Consider the following 23,094-nt stretch of genomic DNA (forward strand, 5'->3'; position numbering starts at 1 on the left):
GTAGAGTAGGCGGAGGTTTATCCTGGTGCAGGTGTGCCGCAGCGGTCAGTGGAAGGATACGGCAGTTTCTCTGTGAGTTTCCCATTACGTCGTAGCTACTCGGTGATTGCTCGGAAGTTTAGGGGTTTTTTTCGCTGTAAAAAGAAGTTTTCTTCCCACGCACAGCGGACCCTAATGTTTTTGTCACTTTTTATGGAATCAAACTCAAAGTAAGGTCAGTACTTCCACGCTTTAAACGCTGTACGCTCATACTCTCTCCCGCACTCCATATATGATCCATTGCTGATCTGCACACAGCTGTTGTCACGAACGTCACACTCGCTTACATCACTGTTATGAGACATTCTCGCAAGAAAATCACGGTTTTAGTAACGCAGTAACGCAGCGTTCCTACGGGAAAGTAACGGTAATCTAATTACCATTTTTGCAATAGTAATCCCTTACTTTACTCGTTACTTGAAAAAAGTAATCGGATTACAGTAACGCGTTACAAGTAACGCGTTACTGCCCATCTCTGCATGTTAGTTTCTCAACTTTCATGTTACCACAGTTGAAGATACAATGTGTGTATCTGAGATCAAATGATAGTGGGGGTTTGGCAATGAATAGGGTCTGACTCATGAGATCACTAATCTAATGAAGCCTTTGAGCTTGAGCCATTCTGTCCCATTGTTTCTCATCCTGATTTATGTCATTGCATCCCATTTGATCGCTCTGTTGGATCTTATTTAAACATCATTTCCCCTTACTGGAACTTGTCCTGATGCATGCTTAGTCATCCGGGTAAGGAAATCTGAGACGTTGATTCTGTTCATCTGAACGTAGAGTTTTCAGTGGGAGAAACATTTCATCAATCATCCAAGTTTAATTTTAATTTTAATTTTATTTATTTAGGACAGTGCATGTTAATGAACATAAATGTAAAAAAAAAAAATTACATGAATGTAAACATGCCAGATTATAGCCAAAGGCTAATTTCCATCTGTTGTCCTTAAACATAAAAAAATAGACAATAATTCATAAAAATTCATCATTCATTCATAATAAAAACTCCATCACCAAACTTACACATACACACCATTCTGTTCCCAAATAAAACATTAAAACTATACAACTCATACATGATCACACACTTGATTTGTCCATAACCAGTTTTTAACCTTTGCCTTAAACAAATTGAATGTCGAGCATTTTCTAATGGGTTGAGGAAGACTGTTCCACAGATGGCCACCCTTAACAGAGAGGACGTTCTGCCCAAATGCTGTCCGTCTGTGGGGTATAAACAAGTCTCCTCGGATTGTAGCTCGAGTGGTCCTGTCTGAGCTTTCTTTATGCCTAATGAACTGCTTTAGTGGTGGTGGAGCAAGGGAGTGTAAGACTTTATATATTAAACACACTCTTTTAAGTTTCACTAAGTTATTGAAGTTCAGTAATTTATGTTTTTTTAACACATGACAGTGGTGGTGGGAAGTCAGTTTTTTGTCAAGTAGTTTTAAACTTCTTTTATAAATGTTTTCAATAGTTTTAAGTGTTGTTGGACAAGCAAGTGACCAGGACGTCAAACAATAGTCCATATGAGAGATGATCATTGAGTAAAAATAAGTTTTTGCAACATTCATATTTAAATTATTACGTATATGATTAAAATTTCGATTATTAAATTTAAGTACCTGGGACACTTTATTTATGTGACTCTTGAAGGATAATGTTGGGTCTAGAATGACCCCATGATATTTAAATTCTGGAGCTAATTCAAGCTTTACTCCATCCAGGAATATGTTTGACTGCTTCAAGTTTAAGGGGCGTTTTGAAAAATACATACAGACAGTTTTTGAGGTGTTCAACATTAGGCATGAGTCCTCCAGCCAGCTATGCATTAATGCTAAAGCAGCTGTAAGATCTTTTGCCACCTGCTGGACACTATTTGCTTGCGTATATATAACTGCATCATCCGCATACATTTGAGCAAATATATTTGGACAGACTTCAGGTAAGTTATTGATAAAAAGAGAGAACAATAAGGGCCCAAGAACAGATCCTTGAGGAACCCCTGTATCACAGTCTAAATATGGAGATTTAACCCCATCCAACACCACACACTGTTTCCTGTGTGAGAGATATGAGGCAAACCACTGAAGAGCCTGACTGGAGATATTAAACTGAGTCAATCTGGACAACAATATCTGATGGTTTACAGAGTCGAAAGCCTTCTTCAGATCTAAAAATACAGCTCCAACACAGGGACTCTTGTCCAGCAAGCTCTTCAAGTTCTCCACTAACATACACAGGGCAGTATCTGTGGAGTGATGTGCCCGAAAGCCAAACTGCAATGGATGTAATGAGGGTTGGGTGTTTTCTAGGTGAGCAGTGAGGAGTTTAACCACCCACTTCTCAGCTATTTTAGATACGACCGGGAGTATGCTTATGGGGCGATAATTAGCCATGTCAGTCTTCACACCTGCTTTGAAAATTGGTGTAACTGCAGCAATTTTCCAATCTGTTGGAACAATGGAATGTTCGAAAGACATATTCAAAACATGAGTTGTTGGACATACAAGCAAATCCATATGTTCCTTTAGGAAGTTTGTGTTAATACCATATACATCAAGTGCTTTTGATTGTTTTAAACCTGTAATTACCTGAAGAAGTGACTTCTTCAGTCTCAGCTGACTGCAGGTTTCCCCAACCTAATGTAGCCAGATGGGTTACTCTGCCCTCTCCACCTCTCTCCCTCTCTCTCTCTCTCTCTGGCTGCTGTTCGGGTTGGGTTGAGTGGAAACACACCTGCACTCTAATTGCAGGGTGGCGACTGTCGGTATAAGGCCATGCAGGCTTCATTTCCCTATTAATTGCTTCTTTGCCTTTTGTGAGTGCAGTATCAGGCGCCAATGCACTTATTTTCTTGGGATAATCAGGCAGTTTTGATCAGGCTCTACAACAGTTACAGGTAGGCCGTATGTGTATCTTCCTATCCACTTTAAAGGTTAAATAAGTGGTATAGTGGCTTATTGCTGTCCTGTTTACAGATTGGCCGACTTACTTATTTCCAGCCGTTGTGGAGAGGGCCGCCGCACTACTACCAGCAACTGATATAGCAGTTAATTATGGGGTAAGTAGCATTTGGCATTATTTTGCTACTGACTATAAATTAGAATAAAACATAGCTGGGCTTGAGTGATCTCTTGCCCGTTTATTTTGCTGGTGTTTACTTACATCTGATATTTGTATTTGCACGTTTGGCTTGCTCCAGTCGCCTTTTTGGAGTGCTTGCTAGGATCAAATGTCATAACGACCATCATCGGTGCAGGCAACTGTTTGCTTGTGGAGTGTAAATTCCTAGGCTTGTGTACTTTACTTACTTTGTTTTAAAAGTGTGTGCGACTTTTATTATTGTATGCTTGGTGTAGATTTTTTTTAGTTTGACTGTGAGCAATGAGCCTGGTGCTAAAGCTCCTTTTCCATTAGTAACTACTCGAATCGACTCACTATGGCTCGCCCCAACTCAACTCAGGTTGACTGGTTTTCCATTACAATGCAGTACTACCTAAGGCCATGTCCACACTAATACATTTTCGCTTAAAAATGCATCTTTTTCTCTCCGCTTTGGCCTTCCGTCCACACTGAGACAGCGTTTTTGGTCAAGGAAAACTGAACTCTTTGAAAAAACTCTCCAAAGTGGATACATTTGAAAACGCCGTTTTCACGTCACAGTCTGGACTGCGAATTCGGTGCTTTTCCTCGACATTTAGCAGCAACATTTCAAAAATAAATGGCAGATAGAAATAACGCAGGTCGTATTGTCTTACATTTCACGCATGTGCAATACAGGAACATAAGCATTTTCAGTCGTTTCAGTGTGGATGAACAACTGTTCGTAACCGATTAAAAACGATAGTGTGAAAGCAGAGCATTTTTAGACAAAAACGCTGTTTTCAAATTTATCTGGATTAGTGTAGATGTAGCCTAATGTGTGTGGTCTCTCTCCCCACTTGGTGGCGTGCAGTCTGACGACGTCACATTTTAGTACCTGCTCACTTGGAACCCCGGGTGGGGAGGTGCTAAAATAGTACTTGGTAGCAGGTATTATGACCACAATGGAAAACCCTTAAAACCGTAGTAAACCGTGCTAAGTCGATCCAAGTAGGTACTAATGGAAAAGGGGCTTAAGTGTCCTATTAGATTTTTGGGACTTTTAATGTTGTTGTTTGTTTTTTACTGAGGTGAACCGAGGATAAGCCAGTAGCCGTGGAACCTTTGGTGGTGGGTTGTTTTCCACACTACTTTTGTTGTACAGCACCTTGGGTGCAAAGTTGGATGGTGTGTCTGTGTGATTTTTCTCTCTCATGGTCCTCAGCTTCTGGTAAGTCCAGCTCAGTATATGGTTGTTTTATTTAATTTAGGACACTACTACAGGATAGGCCATGCCACAGTCAACTCTCATTGTAGTCCGGGCTGTTAATTGCTTAGAATTATTTTTGCTCTCCCTGTTTTCTATAAATGTATTCAAATAAAGGTATTTTAATATTGAAACCAATCTGCCTCAGCAGTGTATTTTCAAACCTGTGTAATTTTATTTTACTTTATTTTATTTTTGGTTAATTTGGAAACACACTCATTCCTCTAGTTGTAAACTAAACACACACACACACACACACACACACACACACACACACACACCCGACTACCTCACCATAATTATAGACTGTACGTTTTCATAATGACTGAAGCGATCACCACTGACGAACAATGGGCTGTGAGGTCAAGGAAAGGGGAAAGACCATCTCTGAATTGAGACTAATTGCAGCCATTCCCCATTTCTCTGTGAATGGTGCTCAGAAATATTAATCAATGGTCTTTGATCACTGGTTGCTAATCAATGATACATCCAGATGAACAGAGTCACCTTTATGGGACTTTCTGAATCTTGTCTTCTCTTCAGATGAGCCAGGGCCACTGCTGTCAAAGGATGATTTTTATCTCTATCTGCAGGAATTCATATTTACTGGCATTGCTCTGGTCTGGGTCCTTCCCTTCCACATGCATACGAGGAAAGTGTAAGGCAAGAACAGCTGCAGCAAGAGCCCAGCACAGAGCACAACAGGCAACATTGAAAACAAATATAGTGATGATTGAGTCAGACACAGCATCAAAGGGGGAGCTAGGGTAGAGGTGGGTTGCAATGCAGCTTGCAGATGCACAGCAAACACAGTCAGGCTGAAGCGGCTTAAATAGTGTGACCTCTTTCAGATTTTCACGCATAGAAGAATAATCAAGCCATCAACTGATGTGGGCTGACACTGAGACCAGTTGATCTTCCTGGATTACACCATACTTGACTTCATGATCTACCAGAATTCACTCATCCCGTCCGCTCTCATGCCGTACTATAAAATGTCAGCTGTGTGTTTGCCAGAATCACTGGACTCTGATCTGGACGGCTGCCATTCATTCAACTGTTTTATTAGCATACACATAAAACAAACACACACAAGCAAGCAGCGCCACCACATCAGGACTGACATCTGCTCTCAGACCCACTTTATGGTTGCAGTGTGTACTATGCATGTGTGAAACCAGGCTGTTAAGAGCTCGCTTCCATATTTGTACCATATGTGCTTATTTGTATATTGGCATCTTTGTGTACATGTCAGTTGGTGTCAGTAATTAATGAGCGTAATCCACTTCCTTATTTCTATAATAAGAAAAGAAAACATAATAACATTATATAAATTTTTCCCTGTACCCAAGCCATTCAGCTCCCTAAATAAACTAATAAACGCATAAACTAGCTACAGAGAGGACGGTGAAAGGTTTTTATGCACACCAAATAAATACAATACATTTGAATATGATGTAACTATGAAAATATTGAAAGCTATTTGAATGTAGGCTGTACTTGGACCAAACGTATTAGTCTGTACTGGGTGTCTGGTGTATTGTTTTTTCTGTCACTTTCTAAATTTGTGTTATTGCGCTAATCTTTACTAATCATTTTAAAGGTAAATGCCCAATTAATATGTCCTAAATAATGACTGAACAATGAAATTTCTGGATTTCACGGCAATCTGCTTCAGACTTGTTGAAGTGTCTTAGGTGGGAAAAGTGGTGGACTGGCCAACCAAAGTGCCATTCTTTAATTTAGCTGATATACTGTAAATATTAAACTGATCTATTAATATGATTTCTGACTAGCTTCTCTGACACACCTAAGTACTGTAGTTCACTGATAACCGCCAATCTGACCCACTGCATGACTCAGATACAGCATTATATGGCGCTTCCGTGTCTGCCCTTTGAAAACACTCATCGATACAATTCTTCGCTCACTTATTGTATGCTTAAAACACTCAAACAGCCACTGTGGGATCAATACTGGGATTTGCACACAACACACACACAGTTACTGCTCAGGTGGTCCAGGTTTGCTTCCCGAGTTTTCCCTCAGTTCACAGCTTCAGCCTGTGACAGGGACATCACTGTCTCACTCTGATAACATAGAGCAGCTTAATGTTTAGCCCAAGACCCAAGCACATGCACACACACACACACACACACACACACACACTAGAGAGCTAAGAGATTACAAAGGCACAGAGACACATATGCCGACAAGCAATGGAGACGAGTAAACTCAATGTGAGGCGAATGCGAGGTAACGATCAAGGTGAGTTATAACTGCTAATAGCATTTTAAAATGTGTAATGACTGAAGAAGAAAAAACTTGAGGTGGTCCTACCTGCCACTGCATCTTTATTTCTTCTGCACTGAGTGAAGAAGCAAAGTGATGGAGTTCAATTCTGTACAGATGGTAAATTATTACTGATTGTATTGACTGGGAAAAATAATTGACCGTGAAAGTCGCCTAGCTGATATTTATAGCAAAGTGAAAACTTGTTGAAGTCAGTCCAAGCCTTTAATTTGCTAAGTAGGGCTATTAGCCTGTTAATCCACACGAGAGCCTGTCAGCTGTGCTGCGTGGCCTGAGAATGAGCGAGTGAATTCATTTTGAACTGAATAATGTAAGGAACAAAATTCAACAAAATTTTCTTTCTCTTAAAATTTTAAGATTTTTTTTATCTGGACAGGAAAATGCTGGCAAGGTAGATTAATGTTAAACACGCTGTTTAATATATTAATAGACTTAACAGCCTTCGACACCCGTTCAAGAAATTATGAAAACAGGATTTATTGCTCAGACTTTACAATTTCATGAAAGAGAGTGTTGAATAATGTAATTAAAAGGAAGAAAAATGTCTTTAAAACAGACTTTTATCCGTAAATAATCTGATTACTTTTCAGAGCAGGAAGCTATTTCCATCTATGGTTGAAGTAATTTATCATTTCATTTTTTTCTGATTTTGATCATCTTACTTTACATCCATTAAAAACAAAAGAGTGAGAGCCATAACCCATAATCCAGAGACATTATGAGAAAAAAACGTGGCACAGAATAGTTTGCTGAAATCAGTAAACTTTTTAAGTTTGGCTTTTAATAAATGTAAATCATCTCGATAGAATTTATAATACAAAAGCTTGAACCTTCCACAAAAAATAAGAAAATAGGAAGTGAAAACTAAACTATAGTCTTTGAACTTTGGTTAATTAAGGCTAGCTGTTACCCTCAGCTAAAGTTAATATTTTGTAAATATTGTTTTCTGATGTTCACTTCAACATATTTTGCATTTAATTTGTTTCACCACCCAAATATTAATTTTCAGTGATATTTCTGACCAGGCGGCATCTTCCTTTAAAACCTCATTTCAGTCCATGTAGCACATACGTGTGTGTGTGTGTGTGTGAGTGAATGTACATATATATTCGTATTTGTACATGTAAATGCAAGTATGTGTACGTGTATGTATTGGTTTGCTCTATATGTCTGAAATAAAGATACAATAACAATATATGTAATACTGTACAGTCAACCTACAGGCTGACTGAACAGTGTAGAACAGCTGGAGACAGAGGGGGGGGGGGGGGGGGGGGTGTTAGTCTGACACAACCCAAAACGAACGTAAAGTCTTATAAAAGTCAGCAATTATTATAATTTTTATTTTTATTCTGTACAAAGTCTTTCAAATAAAAACACTTTATGGGCAATTGGCTGTCAAAGTCATTCTTGTCTGTGCACAGTAAAAATTAGAAGTGAACTGAATTTATTAGTTTGACAGGTAGACAGACAAATTCAATTACATTTTTCTGTCAAATCACAACAACAGGCACCTCTAGTTACTTTGCATTATAAGGTGAAACCCTACAAAAACAGAGAGAAATCAGTTGAACAGTCTTACTGCTAAGCTGAGCTAAATATCTGGATGCCCTTAATATTTACAGCAAAGAAATGAGAGCACTCATCTAATTTATTCTCATTATTTATTAGCCCAGGCTTAATCTGTTTACTCTAAACTATTAAAAATCTTTGAAAAGTTTTTTTTTTTTAGAAAACTACATATATTAAATAGTTTAAGAAAAGATGAAAACATCCAGTAATTTCTGTCTCTTTTTGACAGGGATTGTTGAAAATGACTCCCCGGCAGAACCACATGGCAGCAGCCCTGCTCGACCTGTTTCTGCTCTTGTTCGTCTCTACGTGTATGCGCTGCATGGCTGCCTCTGCGAGGTGGCCTTCACTGCTGTGTGGGACTGGTGCAGCACCCAGGACAGGAGGCTGGCAGGCCACAGCAGTCTGTGGGCGCTGCCCATGTATGCCACAGCAATCTATCTCATGGAGAGGCTGAGGGCCCTGATGCTCGCTCAGAATCACCCACTGACTGTGCGGCTCGTGCTCTACACTGTTTTCATCTACCTGTGGGAGTTCAGCTGGGGTGTGGGGCTTAGTTTGTTGGGAGCCTGTCCATGGGACTACTCAGGCCATAGGTACAACCTGAGAGGACTGATAACTCTGGACTATGCACTTCCCTGGGCTGTGGCTGCATATATAGCAGAACAGCATGTGATCAGGCACACTTTAAGAATAAGACTGCATAACTGAACCGCTGTTGTGACGATCTGGACTCATGTGCTTCCAAAACACTTAATTAATTAATTTCATATTAATTATATTGAAAGTAATTATTCTGTTGTTTTTAGCAGTATAATAAACCTGACTGTGAAAGTACATTAAAGGAGTAGTCTTGATTTTGGAAAATAAGATAACAAAAAGTCTACATAAAGCCACAGATATGAATTAGCCTGGACACTTGGAAAAATAAAATATTATGAAGAAACAGCAGGTGTAGTTTTATAGTAAAGTGAATAAAAAACAGAAAGAATGATCAACAATGAGCTTTGAACTATTGAGAAGCCAGCTTTCTTAAATCCTTTGATCTTTTCCCAAAGGATTACTCGCTTAATACAGTCAACACTCACCTTTTTATATCTTTGCTTTAAGAAGCAGTTTTACTTTAAACGTTTAGCCTCATTGAAAGTAGAAGAAACTCCAGCAATCTATTCTCTCAATGCAACATAAATGCTCTTCTCTTTGTAGCTTCAAGGCCAAATTCATGCACGTAAGCGAACAAGGAACTCTCCAATATTTCATCCATTAAAAAGATTGTTTAAAACAGCTTGTACTTGCAATGAGGAAGTTAGTGTATGTATTAAAAAAAAAACTGAACAATAACAGCCAGTGTTGGGAAGGTTACTTTTAAAATGTATTCCACTACAGATTACAGAATACATGCCCCAAAATGTATTCTGTAACGTATTCCGTTATGTTACTCAATGAGAGTAACGTACTCTGAATACTTTGGATTACTTAATATATTATCATGCTGTTTACAATTACATGAATGTACTATTGCTGTGATTTATTACTGTTACTGCAGGTCCGCGGCTCCGAACCGTAGTAAAGGGACCTCTGGCTAATACGGCGGGTTCTGTGTCGTAGCCAAAAACTAGCTTTACTTTGTTGTCTGGGTCAACTTTGCTAGCGAGAGACAAAGAGAGGCGTTGAAAGGCTGCTCCAACGGAACTTATTGTTTTTGGAGGAAAACACACACGGTGTACAGTCGAGTCTTAATAGCTTACTTACAACTGGGCTCGTCAGGCACTCTTCTTGGCTGCAGTGGTTATTATTATATTTACATGCTTCCAGCTCCCGTTTTTGCTCGATGACAGCTCATACTTTTCCTTTTTCTCCCTCCCTCGCTCACAGACACATAACGTGTATGGCAGTCCATTCTCCCTGCAGCACGGACTACGCTGCCTATGATGCTACATTCTTTAGAGCTATACCTGTAGCATTCTGCCTATTAGCTTAGCACAACAACAACAAAAAGGCCTCTCTCACCCAGGAAACAGAGAGAGAGAGCGTCACCCTGTAACCATGGCAACCGTAACGCTGCCACCTGGAACAACAGAACGTAGCTGTCAAACAAAACCCAAACAGTCCTGACCCGCCACAATATGAAACAGGGAAGTACCACCGTGTAATCCATTTATTTCAACAAAGTAACTGTATTCTAAATACCACCTTTTTAAACGGTAACTGTAACGGAATAGAGTTACTCATATTTTGTATTTTAAATACGTAACGTACATGTATTCTGTTACTCCCCCACACTGATAACAGCACATGTCGTTCAGCACTTTTATGCACATTACACAAAGGCAAACATAGATTTACGCTCTGTCTATGCAAGACAAGACACCGGCCTATTTAAGTCTCCACAGATAACGTGAGACAAAGCGTCCTGCAAAGTAGTAGATGGGAGCAAAAATTAAACAAACAGTGAGAATAAAAAACAGGAAATGTCCACAAATGTAGCTAAACAAACACGTACCCTGCATTGTGCGTTTAGCCCTGTACATTTGTCTGTGCTGTGATTGGTGCCTTCCTGGTAACATTTTTTGCTGGTGCATCTAAAGCAGTAAAATTCTGAATTCAAACAAGCTCAAATTTCAGCACTGGGGGTAAATAAAATAGTAGACAAAACCTAATAAGTATCTGGAACAATTCAAATCTTTATTGAAAGGCTCTTTCAAACTGTCGACTGAAGGCTAATTACACTGCTGATTTATAAAGTGTCACCAGTTCTTAAATGTCAGCTTTGTAAGAGACTACATGACAAATGTAGGTGGTTGAAAAGCAGAAGACAAGTACTCAACCAATCAGAAATGTCCAACGCAGCAATCTCCACACCCATAGTTCCCATTACTTATTAATAAATATTGTCCCACCTAGCTGGAACGTTTTATTGCAGGGCAACGTTCCTGGATCTTAATTTATAGCTTACACGTCCATGGGAAAAGTGTAGTGAAAACAATTCAGAAAATGTTCATTAAAAAAATATTTGTATTTGTTTTTTTAGTCTGGGTGCCATCGATAATTATGACTGGTATCTCACAGCCAAATATGCTTTGAACTCATTTTCAGTCATTTGTGCAGTACTGGGGGAAAACCTGTACTCCATTAAACAGTGATGATTAAATAGGAATCTGGCAAGCGGAAGTTGGCACCTAACAGCAGTGTCATCTGACAACAAGGCTGCGTTCCTGATACTCGTTGAAACTTGTGTTTTTAAGCCGCTGGGACTGAAGTTTATGAGTGACAGTCATCTTGCAAGGAAAGCACGTAATGTTATTTCCATAGATATTTATTTATTTTCTCTCAGCACTCACATACAATTACATCTGATGGGAGAGTGCAGTTTTCACATTCTTTAATCACTTTTATTGCAGGGTTTACATCATTTAGTCTTTATGTGTTAGTCCATGAAATGCTTCTCAGTGAGCAGGACAGCGCTTTCTAATACAGATGTGACTTAGAGTTCATGCTTGGATTGAGGAGTATTTAATGATTGAGGGCATCAATTAATACAGCTACAAGTAAGAAAAGTAAAAAGAAAAGTATCGATAAATAATTTTTACATGAAGATTTACTCACTTTTCAGAGCAAGAGGTTATATTCATTTATGGTTGTAATACTTTAAAATGTAATTAATTTTCTCATTTTAATCATCCTCTGCTATCCGGGGGGAAGGAAACAAAAGAAAAGTGAGGGAGACAACACAAAAATCAGAGACATTTTAAGAAATGAAGGTGGTTGAAATCTATAGGAAAATCTCACAGCAGCAATGAGGGTAACAGAAGGAAAAGGCTTTGCTAAGGCCTTATTTTAGACCTAAAAACACTTGCTGTTGTGTCTTTTTTAATATCAAATTTTCCTTGTAAATTTCTCCATACTGTTTTGGTGACCAGGGAAAGGGTATGACATAGAGGTTACTAATATTACAAATATATGAAAATTTTGGGTTGTGATGCTTAAATTAATTTGTTTTTACATCTATTTTTGCATAAAATAGGTTTTTTATGAACACAGCAATGTAATGTTCCTGCAATCTTCTACATGACGAGAGGAAAGAAGAAATATGAAACATGGTTTTCTGTTTTCTGCCTGCAGTTGCGTTACAGTTGCACTGGACGTAGCGCAGTAGCATTTACCATCAGTTGTGCAGTTGTACTAAGATGTGCAGGGAATAGACAGGGTGGAGCAGTCTACAACGGAGGAGTGGAAATACCAACATTACTTTTATTTTCATTGCATAAAAACACAGGAGGGTGATGGTAAAGTACAAATTGTGTCCAGGACAGAAACAGCCACACTGTACTGCTAACACAACATCGGGTCTTTGCAGACATCTACACAAACAACGTGTCAGCACAGAGCCAGCAGAGACACATCTTATTCATCACCATGTAACAAAGCGAGTGATGAGTAGTCTTAGAGCGCTGTAGCATTCAAGTTAGAATCACAGTGGCAACACTTTGAAGTCTATGTGGTGGTTTTCCACTTTGTTTTGTGTTCAAATGTAACCTTAAAAGAAAAAATGTTCTTTTTAAGAAAAGGATTTATCTTATTATCTGGGACTGTAGCCGAAGGTTCATACTGGTAACTGGTAATTATGTCACAGTGTATTTCAGGACATGCTACTGAGCAACATGAAAGAAATATAAAAACAAAAACAAAAAGCAGCATAACAAATTACTTTTTACTGGGAAGTAATCAAATTCATTTCTTTTAAGTAATTGTAAAACTAACACTAGATAAGTAATGTTATTAAACAGAATTATTTTGGTTACAAAAATCAAAACAAAGCATTGGGTTTGGCTCCGAAACTGTCAGTCTGCTGGTTGACGTGAACAGACGTGAACAGACGTGAACAGACAGCCTGCTAAGGAGTCAAATTCCTGTTAGCGCGCTGTATCAGTTCACCTCCATACATCTGGAACTATTCAAATTTTATTACAGCAGCAGGTTCTACATGTCAGTTTTGTAAGAAACTACACAAAACATGTAGGCGGCTATGAAGCAAGTTCGTTGGAAAAGTTCATCTGACAACAATGTTATGTTCCCGATACCTGTTGAAACGTGTGTTTTTAAGTCATTAGAGCCACTAGAAATGCAGTTTATGAGTAACAGCCAACTTACAAGGAAAGGGCAAATGCTCAGACATGAGGATGTTTTTATTTATGCATTTTACTCGCATAAAATTACATGTAGTGATTGATGAATGCGAGAATATAGCATCATTTTGTAATTGTTTATTAATACTGTTTACGCTTACTAAATGGTCTATGCTACTTACTGTATTTGTTTTATACATAAAATACTTTCAGTTGTTCGAGCTCATTTAAATAATATGTGCTCGCCTCCCAGCATATGTTTCAATGCAGGTGTGATTTGACGGTTGATGCTTAAGGTCTCTTCCTCTCTGGGTTTTGGATCACAACCAAGGCGACAGTCCCCTCAGCTCTCTGCCACTGGTATCTACGACAGAGAAAGTCACTGCATGTAAAACCACACTGGAAACCCTGGAGAGTTCACTTTCAACACTTTTGATCCAATAATTTGTACACTCAGTGAAAGACTTTGTAATTTACTGACAACTTGATATTGACTCACTGGTTCTGCTCGGGAATGAGCAAACTGTCTCCTGCAGGAAGACTGAACTCCTGCTCATTCATAGTCACTGTGGAAGATCCCTCCTAAGAAAGAGATGTAGAGGAGGAAGGGAGATTTACATGTGCGTCCAGGGACAGACTGTTGGGACAGACTCTGCATACATACCAACTGCCAAACCCACACATCAGTTTGGGGTGTTGTCATCTCTGTGAGTCCAGGTCCGAACACCATCGCCTGTTGGGGAGGCAGTAAAAAGAGTCTTGTTTATCACTATCATTATCTACAACACGCCTAGTCTCCTGTTATTTCAACAATAATTATACCTTTGACTTGTACTTTTAGTATCAAAACATCCTTTCTGCCAGATAGACCGTACCATACAGTTGTGGTCAGAAGTTTACAGACACTCATCGTGGGCATGTGATTTTGTTCCAGTAGTTTCCAGTTCAGGGTAGGCTTGTGTCTTTGTGGCCCCTGGATTGTCCCTGAAAGTCCGAGCCAATACCCTCTCATGTGAGGGAGACAATTTGTGTCTTCTTGTGGTGGCACACACATTAAACCTGTACTTACAAATATTTATTTAAGGTGTGATCTTGTAATCTACAGTTACTTAGTGCAAAAAGAAACAACCATTGTCAGCAGTCAACCATGATCTCTGACAAGAAGCTGGTCTTCAAGGACACTGCAGAACCTTCAGGATTTCTTATTAAAAAAAATAAGTGAACGCATTTTTATATTTGAGTGTGTTTGTACACGTTTGACCCTGCGTGGATTTAAGACATTTTTTTGTTTGTTTTTTTGTAACTAATTAAAGATGCTGTGCAATCATTCCACTTTGGGGAAAAAACACAATTGAAAGAAATCATGAAAACCAAAATTGTAACTATATGTGAGTGCAGGCCTAAATGAAATGTTTTACTGAAAATGGCTGAAAAAAACCTGATCAACCATCTCATATAAGATCATTACCTGACACTAGGTTTCTTACCTCAGTCTCAAACTGAGCTCCGAACATGTCGATGGGCCTGCCATTCCCCAAAGACGGCCTCTGTTTTTCCAGCCAGTCTTTGAAGGAGAAGGGCGTCATCACGTTCATGGTGTTCAGCTGGAAAGGAGGTTCCCTGAAGACTTCATCTATCCATCCAATAATAAACATTGACACCAGCTCAAAGTTTAGGGACTTACAATTTCCTCTGAACAACTCACTTGGATCAGGTTTTCCTGTTTTGTACTGCTTGGATGCCATGAACCTGAAAGTAAAATACAGTCAAGTCAACATACTTAAAAGAAAGAGCATGATCTGAGTATGACTTGTAAAGATGAAAAGATGCCTTACTCCTTGATTATTGGCACCAGCTCGGTTCCTAGATCCTGACAGTAGAACCATTTTTCAAATAGGATGTCAGTGGTGTTGTCTACATAGTACCTGAGAGCACAAATACATGCTAACATAAAAATCTGTTTACAGGATTGTTTTTTGGGTTTTTGGGAGGTTTTTTTGGTTTGTTTGCTTTTTTTGTGTTTCACTAAGATCTAAGACTCAATTCAATAAAATGTTTATTTATCTATTGTAGGACCCTACAATAAAACAGAACAAGGTAGCTGCTGATGAAGAAAGCCACTTAATTAAATCCAAGGCATCACTTAACATTTATCATTTATATATAAAAAAATGTAGCCAGTGGTGTAAATACATATCATTAAAGGTTTATTTGTTCAAATAATTAATCATTAAGCAAAATGTGCTGGGTATAATCTGAAGTATACCAGTCCCATAAATTTTATTTGACCAGATTCGATAAAGTTAGACATTTACATTGTACTTATTTTTCTTCTTGCTTGTACTTGAAAATTGATTAATTAATTAAAGTAGTTTAAGTCATACATTTTTATGAGTGTAGTTTTAAGTCTTACTTAATACAGCATGCTGTCTATTTAGTAAATTATGGTCCTGTATAGAGAAAACCAGACAGTAAGGAGAGTATTGAGCAGGGGTGTCCAAGTCCAGCCCTCCAGAGCTACTATCCTGCAGCTTTTAGATGCAGCCTGACTCCAACACAGCTGAATCAAATGATTGGATTACCTCCTCAGCATGGCATCAAGGTTGGCAAAGGCCTGATAACAAGCCTGGACTGGAGTTGGACACCCCTGCTTTAGAGTATAGCCGGCTTGTGATTTATGGAGGGTCAGGAGTGCCAGAATGAATTAATTAGCGATACCATTAAATAATTAATTAAATGTTTACTAAATTAATTAAATTTGGAATTTATTAATTACATAAATAATTAATTTACTGCCTATTCATTCAAAACATGTAATTATTTATTTTCTATTCTAATTAATTAATGACATGTTTAATTAATGAAATTATATATTTGATTATGTATTTATTTCACATTTTAATTAATTATTGACACAATTTATTAATTATTTGTGTATTTATTTAATGATTTTGGCACCCCTGGCCCTCCAACTGACATGGGGACTGTTAAATCCCCAAAATGCTGCTGTAATTTGATTATGTTGTCAGATTTGAATTTGATTTTATTTGTTGTAAAAATGTAAATTTGTTACATACTTACAAGGTAAACATTCAAGTTTACATCGAATCTGGTCCAATAAAATATATTTAACTGGTTTACAGTTTATACCACACGTTTCATTACTGATCTTTGAAAAACCTCTTTTTATGTCAGCTGAGTTTTAATTAAACTTATTGCCTCGTGTTTATGAGGGCAAAGAATCTTTTCTTTTTAAGTGTCCTGTCATGTTTATGACCATTATAAAATCGAAACTGCCACAGCAGTGAACCTCAGGCAGTCGGTTTCAGTGAGCAGTCTTCTCCTTTCCATCACCAAGCCCACGGTGTTAGCCTGCCTCTGGGGGGAGTGAGGGATCCGAGCTGGCAGCAGAAACATCTAGAATTTGAGACAAAAAGTCGTGGAATGCACAGTGAAGAAGATTCACCTGAGATAAAGCTTATTGCACAAGCTTGCTGCGCTTCCTTATTTCTAATCAGCAGAGAGCGATGGGAACTGGAGCAGAAAAATAGTTTCCAGGAGGGTTTAGTGCAGTTTTCTATCTCAACCAGCATTTCACTATTATGTATAAAATATTTTTTTATTCCTGTTTTGAAAGATGACCAAATAATTTCTATGTTCTCTGTTAAAGTATCTTACTACAAATTTAGAGCTAACACACTACATTGTGGGGGGCCTAAGAGACCTGGGCCCATCCCGACTGGCTGTGAGAAGTATTTTCTTAGGTCTTATCTTCAGTTACTAAATGTGGTTTTGTTAGTTTGTTTGTTTTTTTAGTAGACAGCTTTTATGACATTATCACTGACAAATTCTGACTATTCACTACAGCCTGTTTCACATTTACAATTACCTGTTAAATCTGAGCAGCACAGCACGGTTCAGCACAATGTGAAGAAACGTTCCTCTACTTTATTTGGGCGCTGCTGTAGACGGCTCAGGTTGTGACATGGGTTATTGAACTTGTATGACTTCCTTATGTCTAAAAGATGAGACACCAGTCTCATCGGGAAAAACCCCAGTTGTTAACAAATTGGTTTTTGCAGGTTTTCTTCCTCCTTTTCACAGGAGGAGTATACTTCTTTCTGACTCATCTGATATTTAATTACAATCTCTTTGTTTAAGTGAATAGACGGCCTGTCTCAGGCTTCACAATTAATAATGATGGATTGGGAATTGTTTTCTTAATCTTTTCACACAAGTATTAAAAATAATAATCTGTGCAATTAAAAGGCCCAGACCAAATTACTCTGTACCCATCCAGAGGTAGAATCCTGCAGCTGCTCTTGCATAAACAGCTTAATTAATGCTTTTTAAATAAGTGTTCTTTATGTTTTATGCAATTTTACAGTTAAATTCCATCTGAATGAATGAGTGTGTATTTGTGCACAGCAAAGTACGAAGCAGAAACATAAAAGTTTAGAGCTTACCTCTCCCTCTTTGATGTGTACATCCTTGTGTTTACCATTTTCAATCACCTTCAGACACATGTCCCCCTTCACCTGGTAGAATAACTACTTAATACAGAGAGAAAGACAAACAAAGAATGGCAGTGGGTTAAATACATGTTATAAATATTTATTTGCAGGCATCAGCAGATACTTCAGTTGTAAAAAATGGTTAGTCACAATTAACATAAAGACATCTCAGACCAACCAGTCAAGGCTCAGTCTGGATAATGTAGTACATCAATACTGAAAGAACCAAGAGGGAGCCATAACACAGAGGCTCCCAAATGCAAGGAATCAAATGTCAATATTATATTTAGCTTCTTGATATTTCTTAAAGGGCAGTGAATCCTTTCAGCTACTTTAGTCAAAAGTATTCCCATTGGCAGAAATGTAGACACTCCGTGCTTCGTGTTAGGAACAAAAAGATCCTACACTGATTGATCAAAATCACAGTTATTAACCTAGAGAGGACATGCTGAAAATCACGTGAAAAAACAATGCAGCAGGTTAGTCTAATTTACCAAAATTTTATTGCAGCAAATCAATCAAATGGTCCTCAGTAGTTTGTACGGACTCCACGAGCATGTATGCATGCCTGGTAATGTCAGGCATGCTCCTATTGAGATGGCGGATGGTGTCCTAGAAGGTCTGGACCGGGACATCACTGAGCTCCTGGATAGTGTGAGGTGCAACCTGGTGGCATCGGATGGTCCCAGAGGTGAGCATGGAGGCCAGTAAGTGGGAATTCTTTCATTCTCAATGAACTGCCTGGAATGTCTCACCACATGATGCCAGGTGGGTATGAAGAGCAACTCAGACCGTCCGTGGCCCTGTCCAGCTCTCCTAGAAAAACTGCCTGTCTCTGTGCTGGGAGACACAGCAAACCTTATGGCAATGCCACATATTGCTCTGTCATCCTTGAGGAGTTCAACTGCCTCAAGAACTACCTCTGTAGTGTCCACATATCACCTTCCTTTAAATTTTTGAGCAGCATATTTACCACCCTGCTCATCCATGAAAACTAAAAGGTCAGAGGTGGGTAGAGCAGCAGTAGGACCCTAATAGAACAGGCTTTAATGACAAAAAAATGACATTTACTAAGTCAGATACAGCATGAAAGGAGCAGATGGAAGGGAGGCGGGTGGCAAAGTGGCTTGCAGATGTGTAGCAACTGACAAAGCAGCTTAAATAGAGCACCACATATAGCCATATATGTGATGTGTGGATTGTATCACTCGAGCCTTCAGTGGGCATTTCTTGGAACTGCAGCTGACCTTGACTTCATGGCCTCTTTGAACAAACACCATGTTTAGATTTACAAACAAAGAGCTCATACGTGACTCTGATTCAACTGATTGAGTGCGATGCAGTTGGTGTTCAGCAAGAAGCTCGACAACAGTCTCCAGGATGTAGGCACACGTTTCTCTCTCAGTGAGGAGAGTCACTGAGAGAGAAATGTATGGATAATCAAATAATCAGCCTCAATTAAAATCAAAAGAAGAAAACCCGTAGAAATAATAATAATAATAATAACATTCATGAGCCAAACCAGAAGCTTATCTTCCTGTGTTATGGCATAAATATTTATGACAGTCAGATTCCTCAGACTGGCTCAGGCATTTAGTGGATTTGGTTTTCTTTTTCTTTTTTTCCACAATCTGCCAAGTGCATCAAAACTTACTGGATGGCATTTCTAATCTAATCTTTCTTCCTTTCTATTTTTAAACACAAACTCTGTTACAAGAACTGTAGTTTCCATATAATTATGTTATATTAAGAGAGTCATAGTTACTCCCGCCGTTGACCTGCACTTTAACATTCAGAGCACTGGGCAGAAATCACATTGCGTCAACACCCACCGTGGGCCTTCGCGATGCTTTGTTTTAATTAATATGAACCAACTTAAATTAAAGCCAACAAATTTGTTTTAAAGTTTAAAATTGAATGTGCAGAAGCAGCTTGCAGCTTTCGCAAAAAATCACAAGTAACTGTCAAAAAAGACAGAAAAGATCTGTATTTTTAGACCATGTCAGAAATTACCACGACACTAAAAAGGGTATCCAAGAGTCATGATTCAGTAGCAGTGAATGTTTAATGTTGTGAAAGTGGCTGTCAGCTGACACACTTTATACTTTGACACAGAAGCAAGGAAAGCCAGTAGCAGCAGCTGGCCAGAATAGCCTAACCAAGCACTGCAACACGTGGGTGGAACTGGCCCTACAAGGACAAATGAAGCAACTTTGCAGAAAACTGTAAGAAGCTAACTAATGTTGTCTTTTGTATTAAATTGTAGGCTCTTCTGCTTCCATAGTCCATGTTTGTTGCTGGAATGAGGGGAAAAAAGAGACTAGTCCAACTCTCACCTCCTCCCCTTCCTCTATGTGATAATCCTTCCTGGTGTTAGGGCCTCCGACAAACATGACAAGCACCTGGGAGAAGTGCCTGAGACAAAGAGGAAATAAAATCATGTCAGTGCATGCACTGCGTGTCCTCGCAGTTCAACTGTCTGAATCCCAAGTGTTCAAACCGCTGCATAAATTACACATTGCTTAATAATTACAAAACTCAATTCACATTTGCAAAGAATAAAGAATGAGAGTGTAGCTAAGAGTAAACGTGTTACTTACATGAGTTTGTTGCACACCGGGGGCAGGAAAGCATTCTGATTTTCTGCAATCCAGTGTTCCACATTGACCTGAAGAGTACTGCTGTTCATTTTGATGTGATTTGTGCTGCAGAATGAAACCTCTGGGACTCTCTGTCTGCTGTTATGACTGCTTTAAGCAAGAGGACACATAAAGTCCAAAATGCAGAAGTGGGAGTAAGCAAATCGGGGTGGAGCACAAGGGTTAAAGGTTGTTGTTTAATAAGTAACATAATGCTGTTCTGCAGACCAAATGGAATCCTTTGCAACATGCACAACGCCACGATGGGAGCAGTTTTCACCCGGCCTACGCTGTACAAAGGGTATTTGAGGTCTAGCTGAGGTAAAAAATTATATTCACTCAGTTTTCTGCTTCATTGGTGGTTGTATATTTTGGTTGGGTTTCAATCAACTTATAATTAAAGTCTGTTCCTTTAATTTTCTATTTTTATTTAAGTAAAAGCACACAAGTTAGACTTATTGTGCATTTTGTGTAATCTAAAACTGTTGGGTTGATCTGACTTTAAAACAAACAAAAAAAATTGCTTAAATCGTGTGTTACCAATTCACGTAATAAAATTAAGTTCTCTGTTTTTTCAGTGGTCTTTTTTTTTTGGGGGGGGGGGGGGGGGGGATTGTGTATAACATGTAAAATATTTAGCACCTTCTTAAAATTCAAGATAGCATAAAAGTTAAAAATCAGACCTGTATGCTCATTTCGAACCAGAAAACTGTCCTGGGGTCACTCAGACCAATCAAACTTTTTATTTTATTTCTGGATGGATGGATGGATGGATGGATGGATGGATGGATGGATGGATGGATGGATGGATGGATGGACAGATGAATTTGTGGATGCCGCATCCTCCAGCCTGAAGAAGAGAGGGACCAGAGGCCATTCTGGCTCATTATCAGCACACACTTCAAAAGCTACAAAACACATGGGTGTACAAACATGGTGAACAGAAAACATTGATCTACTTGGATTTTCCAACACAACCATCTATGAAGTTTACAAAGAATGGTCCAAATAAGAGAAAGCAACACTTGTTTGCCTTGTTTGTGCCAGAGGTCAGGGGAGAAAAACCAGGCTGCTTTGTGCTGGGCGAAAGGAAACAGTAACTGAATAATCATTACAACCAAGGCATGCGGAAGAGCTTCTCTGAACCTAACCCCAACAAGTCGCAGCAGATAACATTCTAAAGGGTTTACTAACTTTTGAGAATCAATGATGAGTGAAGATGAAAGTCTGTGTGGGATATTTGGTCATGGGCAAACAATACACTGACCAATAAAAAGAGTCAGGTTTAGTCAGCCAAGCTTACATGAAGCCACAAAAACATCCACCACAAAGAAAACTGAAGTGAAAACGGTAATTTAATCTGTTCAGTATCATATATGCTGTACAAAGTGTGCTTAGAGTTAAGACATTTAATCAACTGGTAATCACTTAACCTTCAGTATGAAAACAAAACAATTAACTATACTATTGACAATGTTTTTGATGCAAGCTCTGTCGTGTTTTCAGTGTTTTCTTGCCAAGATATGTAGAGCAAGATTCATCACAAGAGCAGCTGCTTCTTCCTTATCGTATTATATTGTGTGACTAATATATTCTTTGCTGAGGAATTATGAGTTACCAGTGAGCAGCAAGTACATCAGAAATTTGAAGTTCAGTGGAATATGAACAAAGAAGTCCTTCAAGTCCTGTTCAGAGATATTTAGTAAGTAAAAACCTACCTCCTAGTGGGCCAACTTGAAATGACAGTTTTACAAGTAGCTCCCATTTTTTAAACATATACAGCAAAAAAGTATATGCTGTAAGTTATCGAGAGCATAAACAGATTTTGCTGTTAAAAGGAAATTTTAGGTAACTTATCAAAATGTAGATAAATGAAGACGTGTAAGTGCACACAGTCATGTGGAATGTTTTAGACAGTTAAAATGTCCCAAAAAAGAGCTTGGGAACATGGTTATACTACTTCTGTTAACCCCATTCAATAAAAAGCTGTGTCTACACTTAAGGCACTTTTTTTTTTTTATCCTTTCAAATCCATCGTGCTGGTGTGCAGAGGTGTACAAAGTTAAACTACCACTGTCCAAAAACATATTAAACTCGCTGTAGATGCTTTTAAAGGAATTTCCGCCAGTTTGTTCAAATAGTGAAAGGCTGACTAAACTCTATGCCATAAACAAAATAAGAAAAAAGAAAGAAAAGACTTTTATTTATCTAGTTATTGTAACTAAACCTATATTTTATTGCATCTATTATTTATTGTGTTTTTCTGTGCGACGGTTCCCCCTCGTGGTCACAAAGGTAATAAAATATCATCCCAATACAACAGTTAGTATTTATTTTGTAGACAGACTGTACATAAAGTCAGAACGCGTCTATCAATTACAATTCAATTAATATTTTTAATGTACTTTTAATTTTATGAAAACTGTTTAAGCGCGGTCATTCAATAAAGGGATAACGATTTAATTGGTTCTCTTCCTGTGTGTTCCTTTTAACCTATCACAACCAATATTAGCGTGTGTACACTCAAATTAGTA

General features: G+C 38.5%; 2 protein-coding genes across 2 annotated transcripts; one reads left to right on the forward strand and one right to left on the reverse strand.

The window, feature by feature from the left end:
- The first annotated feature begins 6,584 nt into the window (after positions 1 to 6,584).
- Positions 6,585 to 8,992, forward strand: LOC102787532 (transmembrane protein 229B-like). Its single transcript, XM_006808056.2, has 2 exons — positions 6,585 to 6,664; positions 8,511 to 8,992. Exons 1-2 carry the CDS (start codon positions 6,616 to 6,618, stop codon positions 8,990 to 8,992), a joined length of 531 nt encoding a protein of 176 aa, XP_006808119.2. The 5' UTR covers positions 6,585 to 6,615.
- A 4,457-nt stretch (positions 8,993 to 13,449) lies between these two features.
- haao (3-hydroxyanthranilate 3,4-dioxygenase) lies at positions 13,450 to 21,262 on the reverse strand. Its single transcript, XM_087850385.1, has 11 exons — positions 21,244 to 21,262; positions 20,522 to 20,668; positions 20,258 to 20,336; positions 17,874 to 17,957; positions 16,718 to 16,824; positions 15,243 to 15,332; positions 15,113 to 15,156; positions 14,895 to 15,040; positions 14,072 to 14,140; positions 13,907 to 13,989; positions 13,450 to 13,771 (listed from the first exon to the last, which is right to left on the reverse strand). Exons 2-11 carry the CDS (start codon positions 20,608 to 20,610, stop codon positions 13,699 to 13,701), a joined length of 864 nt encoding a protein of 287 aa, XP_087706511.1. The 5' UTR covers positions 20,611 to 20,668; positions 21,244 to 21,262; the 3' UTR covers positions 13,450 to 13,698.
- Between the last annotated feature and the right edge of the window lie 1,832 nt (positions 21,263 to 23,094).

This window comes from Neolamprologus brichardi, chromosome 13 (assembly GCF_056152115.1).
Source record: "Neolamprologus brichardi isolate AB-2024 chromosome 13, ASM5615211v1, whole genome shotgun sequence".
NCBI lineage: Eukaryota > Metazoa > Chordata > Actinopteri > Cichliformes > Cichlidae > Neolamprologus > Neolamprologus brichardi.